Source organism: Lynx canadensis, chromosome D2 (assembly GCF_007474595.2).
Source record: "Lynx canadensis isolate LIC74 chromosome D2, mLynCan4.pri.v2, whole genome shotgun sequence".
NCBI classification, from domain to species: Eukaryota; Metazoa; Chordata; class Mammalia; order Carnivora; family Felidae; genus Lynx; species Lynx canadensis.
Window position 1 is genome coordinate 30,371,383 of NC_044313.2, and position 14,057 is coordinate 30,385,439.

The window sequence follows — 14,057 nt, forward strand, 5'->3', positions numbered from 1 at the left end:
TTCTGATAGTGACAAATTCAGCACCGAAGTATGGGAATATTCTGTATTTTTTACAGGCTATTTTCACATCCTAGAATGCCTGGTCTGTTTTGGGTCCTTCCTCTCCTTTAAGACCTAGCTTCAATCTTTATCTCCTCTTATAGCTTTCCTTATTGACTCCAGTTTAGTGGTCTCTCCCTTCCCTATACTACTACGTTGTAACACTTGGCAGTTGGATACACAGTAAAACCTTGGTTTGCGAGCATAATTTGTTCCGGAAACATGCTTATAATCCAAAGCACTTATATATCAAAGCAAATTTCAAGAACAAATGGCTTGATTGTGATCATGTGATGTTCGGCATCACATACTACTCGTACTGCAAGACATCGCTCATTTTATCAAGTTAAAATTTATTAGAAATGTTTGCTCATCTTGTGGAACACTCACAGAACAAGTTACTCACAATCCAAGGTTTTACTATATACCACATTTCATCAATTCTAAGACACCTATTTTTTTCACACTTTAACACTTCTGACATCAGGATGCATTTTATAATCATGCATATTGTAGAAAATGCTTGCCTGCATATGCAAAAGCATCAAAGTACCAGTACCAAAACCAGCAGAAAGGGTGGTCAGCAGTGTGGAAGAAAATCTGGATATAAGAAGTGCTCTAAATAAATGCAAACAAGGCTTAAGAATCCAGCAACAAGGGGCGCCTGGGTGGCTCAGTCGGTTAAGTGTCCGACTTCAGCTCAGGTCATGATCTCGCGGTCTGTGAGTTCGAGCCCCGCGTCGGGCTCTGGGCTGATGGCTCAGAGCCTGGAGCCTGCTTCCGATTCTGTGTCTCCCTCTCTCTCTGCCCCTCCCCCGTTCATGCTCTGTCTCTCTCTGTCTCAAAAATAAATAAACGTTAAAAAAAATTAAAAAAAAAGAATCCAGCAACAATGATTTTTGCTTCTTTTATGTATTCTTTTAAGAAATGTTGCACCATCAAAGTTCTTGATGGCACAGAACATGATACAGGATGGAAAGGCGTCCTATCAATGACTGAATCAAGGAATTATTACAAAGAGTTGCACTATAAACATGAGTTTTAGGAAAACTTTAGCCAATTTCTTTCACCTACATTCTCTTTATGTAAGAAATGATATAGGATAAAAATTTGCATCTAATTAAGTCTAACAGTTCTTTGTAAAATAAAAATTCTAAAGGGTAAGGGTTGTGTGAAAGTTTAGTGATACATAAAATGATGACGTATTTCACAATTGATGGCTTTTTCAAATCAATGAAGAGACAGTGCAAGTGGGGGGAGAGGGAGAGAGAGAATCCCAAGCAGTGCTGTCAGCGCAGAGCATGACAAGGGGCTCGAATCCACCAACTGTGAGATCATGACCTGAGCTGAAGTCCAGAGTTAGATGCCTAACCGACTGAGCCACCCAGGTACCTTTAGAATTGACTGCATGGATTAATTCTGTAGATAATGTAATCACGTTATACAACCAACTTGTGGTAAAGTCTTTGTTGTCCTTGTCCCTGTAACTTGATACCCCATATTTAAATTTGTTATAGATATAACTATAGTTTAAGGTGGTTTATTATGTTTAATTAAAAGTACCCACAGCTCTGTGCTGAGAGTGTGGAGCCTGCTTGGGATTCTCTCTCTCTCCCTCTCTGCCCCTCCCCCACTCACTCTCTTAAAATAAATTAAAAAAACTTAAAAAAAAAAAAGAATTAATCCACATAGTCAATTCTCAATTACATAGGTTAGGTTATTCAAGTTCTTTGTTTTTGTTTTTCTCTTCTACTTATATCTTGTGGCTACTTAACTGCTTCTAATTCACTTTCTGTTGAACAAAATCAATTTAAAATGTCATTATTTACTATAAACCTTGATAAATTAAAAGATTTGGCTGGAGAATAGGCTTAAGCTATAAACAAAAAGTAAGATTTTGCATTATCTGGATCTAATTCTATTTAAGGTATTCTAGGATCACAGAAAACAGAGTAATAGCCAAGAAATTTTTCATGGTGCTCTATAGTACTATGAATAAACCAAAAGCTAGAATTACAATGTTTTACTCATCTGACTTATCTTTGGCAAACAGGGAAATAACACTATTTAAAAAAATAAAAAGTATTCCAAGTTTTTTCAAATTTCTCAGGACCTAAGTTCAAAAACATCCATAAGGAGTTTCCTAAAAAGATACTACCATTATAGTATTATAGCATAAATATTTATATGCTATGCTGTATAAATTACAGCTTCTAGCCCTCTTTTATACTATTTTGGGCTTGAGTTCTTTTCAATAGAAGGATAAATTTAGACTTTTTTTTTTTTTTAATTTTTTTTTTCAACGTTTATTTATTTTTGGGACAGAGAGAGACAGAGCATGAACGGGGGAGGGGCAGAGAGAGAGGGAGACACAGAATCGGAAGCAGGCTCCAGGCTCTGAGCCATCAGCCCAGAGTCTGACGCAGGGCTCAAACTCACGGACCGCGAGATTGTGACCTGGCTGAAGTCGGACGCTTAACCGACTGCGCCACCCAGGCGCCCCTAAATTTAGACTTTTAAACTCTAACATTTTACACAGTAAGTATAAGAATAGATAATGTCTCCGATGAAATTCCATACCCGCAAATAAGACTTCTAATGTATCTAGGCTGTGCCCCTACTGACTTACCAAGAAACCAAAGCCATAAAGGCAAACTTTGGCTTCATTAAATTTCTAACAAGAATGGCTCAAATGTCCTCCCCATCTAAGGTGCCATCTAAAGACTTCTCTAGAATAGGTGTTAAGTAATATCTCAATACCTCTGATTATCATCGGTGGGAGAAAGCCATGTCCATAGCTTTGGATTAAGGCATAATTAAAGAGAAGAAAGGGAGGAAGTGAACAAGGAAGCAGAAAAGGAAAAGGGCAAAAGGAAATAAGAAAAAAGCTACCGTAATAAGACATGTATAGTGCCCCAGCAATTGGTTCAGATGATCATTTACTGACCTCAGGGCCAGAGGGTAAATCTGAGAACTCTAGTTCCCTCCCACAGATGGTGATGTATGACATAGGAATATATGGGCAGAGACCAAGTGAAATCCTGAACCAATATGGGCCTGGTTCCTGTTCTGATAGTACAGAGGTTAACATGGCAGACTGATGTTGGAGCTCTTGAGAAGACGCTATACAGTCCCCTGAAAACATTAAATTTATAGTCAAGAGAAACACTGAGAAGGCAGGGAGACATCTGCATCTCCTCCTTTTCCCAGCATCACTGAAATGACTAGATTGAGAGATGTCACTGATGAACTAGAATGATCTAAGACCAGACTACCCAGGAATAGGAAACTGCTAGAGGTTTGAACCTTCCCAAACTACCGGTGACAGCTAACCTCAGTGGCAATGGCTGTCCACAAGACCCAGGAAAAATTGTAAAATAGATAAAGTTAGCATTTATTGCCATTCCACTTGTTTGATTTCTCTAGTCCCTGATCTACTTTTCCTTATGTTCCCTTTAGCTACCTAAGATCCTACATCATACCCATACCAATTCTCCCAAATAAAATGTTTTCTTTGCTTATTACTTTAGAGAGTATTAGTCCTGGCTTATCTGTCCCTACCAGGTAATACATATGTACTTCTGACCTTCAAACTTCAGACTCAGAACCACTGCTTTAAGAAATGAGTCAGTCTTGTTCTGGGCAGGCAATATAATAGTACGACCCATCATCTGAAGGATCAGAAGCACAGTGTTTGTGCATTAAGCCTAGCATCCAGTATGCCTGGGCATCCTCTTGGCTTTTCCTCAACAATCTCAGTTTTTGGTCAATTCACACAAAAGATCTTCTGCACAGGTTGCTGACTAGCACTTAAATTCCCTCTGTCCCAAATCTAGGCATTATTGCAAATTTATACCTCCCTATACCCCAACCCCAAATTCATAACAAAACAGTCTGAATTTAAATATATTTTGACTGCTGGCTACTCACTTCAGCAGCCAGGCCTATAGATGGGTCCCCTTTTTCCTCTAGCACTCCTTCCCAAAGCCCAGCAACAGAGTATCTAGCATGCCTTACAAGCAATTTTTGATACAAATGATTATATTAAATCAAAGCATAGATGAGTTTAATTCTCCTAAAAGTATGTTTCTATCCTTAACCAAACTTTTAACACAAATAAATTTTCAATTTTGGGATACAGTTATTAAGTGTTTCTTTTCACTCAAGTTCTCTTTGCCAACCCTACCATTTCCCCTCCCTGCTATTGTCGCTCAACAGGGAATGAACTAAATGGAACAAACATTAGGAGGAGTCGTATCACTATTCCTACCCCATCTGCCCCAACTATACCCCACATATGGCATCTCATGGAGCTCACTAACATGAAAACACTGCCAAGGACAGAGTAGGGCACACCAGGAATCTCTGAAGCTTCAGACAAGAATCCCTCCTTGTACTGACAACAGAGGCCTAGAACTGTTTACCTCTCATTAGTTTTGAAAAAGCATCGGGAATTAAAATGTTGTTGATGCGAATGCAGATTCAGAGGAAAAAAATACTATGCAACAAACCCAATGGAGCTCAGAAGGGAGATTTTTCATTTTAGGAGTTGTTTGGTTTAGAAATAAACAAACTGTTAGCAATGGTATCGTCTTAATGTCCCCTCTTTCTGTATGAACCAGAGATCTAGTCATCATCCACTAGTGGACTGAACAATAAACGGAATATATAATTCAACCAGATTATTCACTGGATGTCCCAAGTGACTGCATTCGAAAATACAGCATCTGGAATCCTCACTTAGGCAGTCAAGAACATGTTAATTCAGACGTTTTATTTTTTTTAATGTTCATTTATTTACTTTGAGAGAGAAAGAGAGTATGAGCACAAGCCAGGGAGAGGCAGAGAGAGAATCCCAAGGAGGCTCTGCGCTGTTAGCACAGAGCTTGATGCAGGGCTCGATCTCACAGACCATGAGATCATGACCTGAGCTGGATTCAAGAGTCGGATGCTTAACCAACGGAGCCACCCAAGTGCCGCTAATTCAGACGTTTTAATAAAAATATTAAACATAAGTCTGTCAAAATGATTTGCAACTAATAATAAAAGATACTGTGAAAATAAAAACTAAAATAGTGAGGAAGTATAAAGTATATGGGAACCTTGTACTTTTTTCACTCCATTTTTTTCTGAAAACCTAAAACTGCTCAAAAAAAGAGAGTCTATCAATTTAAAAAAAAATAGAAAAATATAAATTAGGAACATAAGAACAATCTCTGAAGTGGGGCTTCAAATCTTGTTTAATTCTATGGTTTCAGCAACATGAACCAGTGTCAACCAGGTTAGCCCTCAAGGGTCTAATCCTTTGTTGAAGCCACTGTCTAGATCACCCATCAGACAATCAATTTAGGACATCTCTTATATGGGTGTTTTATATTGATTATTCTTTAGATTATTATGTGATAATCACATGGTTACATGCTGTCTCTCCAAATATAAGAAACTTCAGATAAAGCTGAGAAAAAAGCTGGCATGTAACCCAGTGCCTTTAAAATGGTAGTGATAACTATATCTAGCTATTTACAACCTATAGTTTATCAAACTCTAGGTACTTAAACTTTGCATTTAGCTGCAAAGTGATGAACTACCAACTATTAATGAAGTCCCTAGGGGATGGAATATGAAGGACTTTCCTCCCTTTGTACTTCATATAATTTGCTTTTAGTGGTTGGATTATGAATTTTTCCTTTCGCTTTTAGGTTCCCTACTTAAACACAGACCGCATCTTTGCAAAAGTCTATAGGGAGAAGGAGTGTATAAACGTGAGTCTACACACAAAAGAAGATAGTCTGGGAATGGGTGGTGTCCCTTTACTCTTCTTTTTTCCATGGTTATATATTGTTAGTAGCCTTCTGTAACAAAAGGAGACTCCTACCTAAACCAAGGCCAGAAATGACCAGTGTCAAATTAAGGCCAGAAATGGCCAGTGAGGGGACCAGATGCCACACTCTATCAATATCTATATTATGTTGCTGGGTTAACCCTCGTACCAAACAACAGATCTGCAGATCAGTACGGGAGGCAGCAGGAGCTATGAAAGTTTTATCCAGACAACAGTAATTCTTGTGTTCTTATACCAAGATCTCAAAGGGTTAAAAGAAGTCATGCCAACATTTTTTTAAAAATCAATTACCAATGTAAATTTCTGAGCATTCCAAACCATGATCTTTAGAGACTCATCAAGAATTGTAGTTCCAGGAGTTCAGTAATGACCCATCCATGCTTTCTACCCACTCAGGCAGTTTTAGAAGTTCAAATGTCACAGGAAACTGCTTCACATGCCAATGGCTGTCACACCCTGCTCTACAGCATACCTCCCTGACTATTAGAAGTATTAGACATACCTCTATGGGTAGCCACTGTCAACAAAGAAACAGGCCCACTGGGAAAAGAGCCAAAAATTATTGGTTGGAAAGTTTTCAAGAGACAGACACTCTGATTTGACCTTTAATAAAGTATGTTTAGAGCAATATAAATAATAAATTAAGAGTAATAGTCACTAAAAGGCTATTAACATTATTGGATTTGTGACATCTTTTAATAACATTATTATTACATCTCCTAAAACTCAAAGCACAGGAGATCATAGTTTGGAATTGGATCTGCTACCAGCATTCTCAATCTACCTCCTTCCTTCTTGCTCTCTTCAACCCTTATCCCTCAATGCAGACCTCACTCCCTACCAAGCACCAACCCAGTGTGTGATATCCAAACACAACACCCAGGCACTGGCTGTCCAGCTTAAAACACTACATACTCCTTTCTCTAGCCATTCCAAGCTTCAGGTCATACAAGTATCGTCTTTGGCTATATTACGATGCTCCTCAAAACACTGAGTGGTTGCCTACTTTCTTCTGCACCTATTCCAAACAGTGTTAAGATCTGAAAAACAGACTTGCACACCTGAACCCTCTTGCCCCGTTATAAAAGCTGTATCCCTAAGCTACCATACAGAATCCAAGTTCCATCAGCAATCAAGTTTTGAAAGCCCCTGGTGTCCACCCTAAAAAAGCACAGAGCTCCAACTCTGCCCTATCATCTACATCCATTCAATAAATATTTATTTACTAAGCCTCATTATGTGTAAAGGGCTCTTGCCATACCTTTCTTTTGTAGGAAGCTATTCCTTCTCTCCTGTGCACATGTGTGGTATCTGCTCCCTCAGATAATCTCTTTGAACATGGAGACCTTCCAATGCTTGAATCCTTTTTGTTTTTATTTTTATTTATTTTGAGAAAGAGAGAGAGAGAGAGCACGAGAAGTAGAGGGGCAGAGAGAGAGAGAGAGAGAGAGAGAGAGAGAGAGAATCCCAAGGAGGCTCCACACTGTCAGTAAGGAGCCCGATGCGGGGCTCAAACACACAAACTGTGAGATCATGACTTGAGCTGAAATCAAGAGTCAGATGCTTAACCAACTGAGCCCCACAGGAGCCCCCAGTGCTTGGATCCTTAATAACTTCTCTATATTCCACCTCACTTCCCACATTACTAGTATTTATTAACCTAATTTGTGTCTAAAACTTCTGTTTTTCTTCTAGTTATGTGTGGACAGCCATCTCTAGTTATCACGCTCACATTCTGATAAACATTCAAGTGTATGTTACTACCTTTTCAGCAATGGTTCTCACTTTGTATGCATCAGAGTCACCTGAAAAACACAAATATACACACTACTGGGCTAAATAAAGAGTTTGCATTTCTAACAAGTTCCAGGTGATACTCGTACTTTGGGAAGCCCTGCCTTTGAGAATCTGATGAAAAACTGCACATACATATAAAATTTTGTATGCAATTTCAAGGGGTTCATGGATGCCATTTGTAGTTATTTTCTATTCTGTATTTCTTTCTAAGGAATATTTAGGACATAGTGCTTCCTGACTTGACCATAAGAAGTGCTACCTGTGGTACATGTGCACATGCAAACACCTAAGAATGAAGACGAACTGCTTGGTATTGGAAAGTCAGCTCTGTCCAATGGGCTACACCCTCTTCATTCTCACATGTGTCTTCACATGCATGTGACCGTTTTTCTGTACTTAGGGTTTAATTCTGAGAAACAAAAGAACCAATCACTTCATATTTAAAAGGTTCTCTGGAATCACTCAAACAAAACTATGTTATAGGTAACAACATGGTCTGGTAGAAAGAACATGAACATTGGATTAAGAGAGAACTAAATGGAAACCCTGATTCTGCCTTTCCTAAAGGTCTGACCACTAAGCTTCAATTTCCTCATTTATAAAATTGGTGATTTCATTGGGAAATTATTTTTTCTCCTTCCAGACACTCCTATAAGGAATGAAAGGGGAAGTGGTTTTACTATTTAACACCAATGATTCTTATTTATGGCAAGGAATTTAAATACTGGATAGAGTGAATGTCTAAATTAGGAAAATAAAAAGATGAAACTAAATAACTTTTAAAATGACTTCTAACCCAACATTTTGTATTTATGAACTCTTGACTAGCCAGCATGTCATTATTTACTCATACTTTACATGTACTCAACAATCATTTATTCTGTAACTCAGCATAAACTACTTAAGAAACGATCATACCTTTCCTTATTTTACCCTTCCCTTCTCTACTTCCTTCCCTCCAGTGTCTGACAACATCCCAACATTTCCTAGAAAAATACGATAAATGTGAATAATAAATTACTCCCCTCCCCTCAGATAGGCCTGGGTAAAATACATCTTGTCAATGCAGAAAATCCCTTTTGAAGAAGTTTCCCTCTTTATTTCCTCAACAGACAGTCAGAATCCGTTAAACTCATCTTTAATCTATTCAGTAAGATCTCTCACAACTTGGTTATAATAGATACTCAATTTGGTATGTTTTACTTTGTAAAGATCTATCAGACATTCTTTTCTCAATCTACAGTCCTATTTGTTTATTGCAGGAACCCTTACATTGAATGTAACATGAGTGAATGTATGAATGTGCACAAATGTCCATCAAAATTACCCCCCCAAACACCAGGCTCTATGAATCTATAAATTATGTAAGCATCGAGAAACTTCCACTGAACAGACCTCTTGTAGGAGACGTGGATCCAAGCAGTCACCATCATCATTAAACAGAGACTCCCAGCTGTCCTCAGTAGCAGTACTTCCCTCCACATGAGATGTTTCCGTTGCTTTCGGTTCCATAGATTTTTCCATAGATACAGATTCCGTATCAGGAAAGGATACACCAAATTCTATATTCTCTGAGTTATCTTCCTCTTTTGTTTCGAACTCTTCGGCAGTTTTTAGTTCATGCAATGCCTCTGTTATATCACCCGTACAATCTAGATCAACGCCCAAGGCACTGTCTGAAAGTACTTTTGTCCCATTTAACATACTGAGTTCACAGTCCAAAAAAGTGCTACAATTACTACCAGCAATCTTCTTTATAGGTAAGGAGGAAGCACAATCTGACAAGCTCTCTATCAACTTTCCTGTTGACTCTGTGAAACTAGATGAAATACTCTCAGCATAAATATCTGAGCAAGCAGTCAGGCTGCTGAAATTTTCTATGTCATTCCCACTCCCAGCTACATGAAGAGGGGCTGTATCCGCACTCATTTCTAAATATTTTGAGAAACTATTTGTGTTGCTACAGGCCTCACCAGCTGTTCTAACTGCAGCTACACAAGGGCTACCCACAGTTATCTGATCAGACAGGACATCTGTAATGTCCATCTTACATGCCTTATGGGTAATGTCACCTACACTCTTCAGCCCATTATCTAGATCTGTTTCATGAGCAAGGAGAGCTGTATCAGAAGGTTCATACCTTATACACAAGTCATCAGCAGTACTGTCATTCTTCTCATACTCTCTAATCAGTGTTGGATCAAAAATGCCATTTATACTCTCTAATTTGCTGACCATGGTCATTTTATGAGAGATGTGACCCAAAGTCTCAGGAATGGAATCTATACCTCTCTGAGCCAAGATGATATCTGTACTGTTGGCTGTATCACCAACATTCTCAGCTTCAAAGTCTACACAAATTTGATCAGTGACACCATCCACACTTCCAGGAACAGAAATGGCAGTGATGCCTCCATTGCCGAGAGTCAACATTCCACACGATGTTTGCATACTTTCTGGTACAGTTTCAGAATCAGAACTTAGTTTTACTGGCACAGTCTTACTCTCAGGTTTCAATACAGAATTAAAAACTCCAGGAAACTGGGATAGTATCTCCACCACCTTGACATCAGTTTCAATTCTGTTTTCCAAATCTCTGCCTTTGAACGTTTTGCCACTTACTTTGTGCCTACTGAAATCACAGAATTCCATATTTTGGAATGGTTTGTTTAGAACCTGGGCCTCACCCACTTCTGAACAAGACTGAGATAGAAGCAACTTCCCAGGTCCTATCACATTTGTGGTTTCGACCTCCAAACACTCCACCTTCTTTGGTTTAACGTGTCTTTGTAAAGGTGCACTAGGTAGCATCCCAGGATTTGGGACACTTTGCTGATGTCCTTGGGATAATGCTTCTTTAGATTCTGTGGTTCCCCTCCTAACACAAACCCTGTCTTTCTTTCTTTCTTGAAGGCATGTGTCTTTTCTTAATTTTGTTGAAAACTTCTTTCCTTCCTTATGGTTGTGTTCCTTATCATCAGGATTAATGCTTAGTGTCTGAGTCTCAGATTTGCCTCTAAAGATCTCCTTTTGGAAGAGACCATCTTCTTTTTGTTCTTCTTTCACCACAGAGTTAGGTGGACCACAGCTTTTTTCTTCATCACCTGACTTAAGCAGCACTATACCCCTTCGAGCTTTCGGTATATAAAGTGCCATGTCAGGCCTTCTGGCTCGAACTCTGCATCTCTCTGCTGCTTGCTGCATGGCACCACCTCAATCTGCAAGAAGACAGAATAAATCAATTACCAAAAATGAAGTACAACATGCTGAACCAAGAGATTCTTTAAAGACTAGGTAGAGGGCCTACTAACCCATCCTATAGAAACCCTCAAGTTAAAACAAAGTAAAACCTGCCATAAAATAATTAATGTAGTAAGTTATGCCACTAAGGAAAGTAAATTCCAAAATAACTCATGAGCTCATGAATTTAATTCATGTAACTCTCTTTCTTCATATGCCCCAAACCCTTTACTTCTACATCTGAAGTCCTCTCTACTTTTTTAACAAGTAGCCCTGACTTGGCTAAATTAAAAGATTATCAGAAAAGTGACTGCCAGCTATTAAGTACTCATGAAACACTACTATCTCCCTATTCCTGGGGCCCAGAATTTACACTGAAGAGTATATTCAAGGAGGACCTCTAAAAACACATTTGTTTAACATAAATGTATCCACATAAATATGATTTTTAAAAGTAACTTGAATGGAGGCTAGAAAATGAGACAACTAATCCAGGACTAACTTCTAGAACCTGTTGCTCTTGAACTATGATTTTTGGGAGAATAGGTAGTGGGGAAAAGAACATCATTATTCTAATACTATTTAATCAAATGACCTGTCATAATTTTTTCTTCCAGCAGCAATAAAATGGGTCTGGACAGGATGAAGAAGACTGGAGACCAAGAAATGTGATGCAACAACTCACATTTAGTAACTTCTTGAGAAACTCACCACAATTGGCCAATGGAAATTAAAAAAAGGAAAAAACTTAACAAATGGTTAAATAAGGCTTTATCTACCATCAACAAAATACAAGAAAATGAGCTAGATGACTTCATATTGAGTTTTTAATCTTCAAAATTATACCATGAAGTATTACTGTATCCATAGCAAAAAGAATAAGGAGGTACATCACAAAGAAACACCCATACACACTCAGAAGCGTTCACTGTTAAGATTTCACCACACACATTACAAAGAAAATAAATAATACTAGGGAAACTATTTCCAGATCCCTCAATTCTCACCTGCTCCAGAATACCTGCTCAGTGAAGAAGCTCTGCTCTCATGGCACAGGCTGTTTTCTTTGCAGCCCAGGTATTTACCGTGGCCCTGAGTATCAAATGTTCCCATAAATCCTCTCATTCCTTTTCTCTTTTGAGGTCTTAATTATCATCTAACCTACAACTCATGGTAGATTTTCTTTCTAGCTTTCCAATTGTGGACGAATAGGACTTTAACATTGAGACATGCCAGGATTTTTCAAAAATGCCTACTTTACAAAGACAGAAGTACTAACGTGTATTTCACTGGGAGCCCATAGACAGTGTATCTTGATCTCAGTTAACAAAGCATCTGACAATATATGTCATGATGTACTCTTGCATTATAAGATGGAAAATGTGGGCTACTTAATAAAACTAGAAGGTGGACTTGCAGCAAAAAGTAGTAACAGGCAGAAATGAATTTAGAGAGGATTATTTAAAGATAATCTGTGTCCCCACAGACCTTTGAAATTCAACATTTTAAACAATAATTTGAATATAAACAATAAACAATGAGTGCTTATCAAATCTGCAATTGATACAAAATCAGTATGGTTAATAAATGCCCAAAATGATAAAATTACAATTTAGTATCATTTCTCCAATCTGGAATGCTGCGCTGAAGTAATACGAATAAATACAAAGATCTGCTTTGATTAAAAAATCAAACACCACAGAACAACTGATTTGTGTGTAATTGCACAAAAAAAGAATTAAATTTCATCTGTAAAGTCAATAAACCTCAAAAGGTAGTGATGTGGATGTTTACAAAAGCAACACAAATCTTCGATTGTACAGCTCAGAAAATATACCACACAAAATATGGTTAAAGGAATTAAAGGTTACTTCTTGCCTAAAGAGGTCTAATTGGAAACATCCAAACTACCTTTAAACCTGAAGAGCTAGTTGCTCTACAGAAGAGATAAATGTTCTCTTCTATGATTCTATGCTTCTCCAGAAGTCAGTACCAGAACCAATTGGTAGAAATTAAAGAAAAACAAAGTTTAGCTCCATATATAGAACTTTCCAACACTATTAATCAGGTAATGAGCTCTGTCTCTACAGTCTGGATGACTGACTGATACACTAGAGAAAGAATTTCTATCTGTAGGTAAGTCAGGATTTAAGTATTCTTCAGACTTGAAATTCTATGATTCTATTTTTCTCTTCCACAATAGATATGTATCAAAGGCTTCAAATTTAAAATTATTTTGTGCTACTGCTAATGACTTTTAAAACATAATTTGCCTTTTTTAAGTTAATGCCCACATGTCATGATACGATTTCCTAAAGCTGAAAACAGTATAAAAAATTTATACCACCCACTTCTTACCAGAACACCAAACTCAATTAGGCCATGACCAGCAACGCGCTGGTCAATGTTTAGCAACCAGCTTTCCACTGTAATTCAGAGGACTGGTTGATATTTTCACTCGCATCAATGATGTCAACAATGTGAGTAACTTCTTTGCTGAAGTGAATAATCATTTCTGAAATGCAAAATATATTCTCAATTTTTGAGCTATGTACAATGTAATAGATAAAGACCTGACGCTTTAAGTTTGCATTATTAGCATTTTCTCCATCACTTTACATATAGACAAGCAATAAACAATAAATCAAGCCCCGATTTATGGCATTTGCTTAACTCTGTGATGTAAATATTCCTACCGTAGCTAATTCCAAGCTATCGATGTAACTTCACTGAAAATGGAATTGGGGAAAGACATGCAGTAACACGCCATGATACAGTAGCTCAACCTAAAGGTTCGATATTCATAAATAACTTCAAGAACATAAATCATAGTAAAATAATTAGGAAGTGAATTTTAAATATTGATTACCTTTTTCAATGCCATTTATTTAATAATAAGCTATGTAATTTAATTCTTAATGATGGCTGTGTTACCAGTTTGCAAAATTCCTAAAACTTTAACAATCAGCTCTCAGACCAGTAGGAGATTCTCCAATACACCACTGGCTAGAACAATTCTTTCATAATTTCTCACAGACATAGAAAAAAAGAGGAGCATCCCCATCTTGTGGACCTTTAAGACAATATCAAATCAGTTTAAAGCCGTTATGTTTTTTGTGAACTTTTTTTGCAACTGTAG

General features: G+C 37.7%; 1 protein-coding gene across 8 annotated transcripts in view; it reads right to left on the bottom strand.

Annotated features, from left to right (window-relative positions):
• Positions 1–14,057, bottom strand: part of R3HCC1L (R3H domain and coiled-coil containing 1 like) — a 95,336-nt gene that overhangs the window by 23,136 nt on the left and 58,143 nt on the right. For all 8 annotated transcript variants that reach the window (XM_030334002.1, XM_030334001.1, XM_030333999.1 and 5 more), the window contains one exon: positions 9,074–10,896. In XM_030334002.1, the coding sequence (XP_030189862.1) occupies positions 9,074–10,882 (1,809 nt within the window). In that variant the 5' untranslated portion in view covers positions 10,883–10,896. The remainder of the gene's footprint in view (positions 1–9,073; positions 10,897–14,057) is intronic.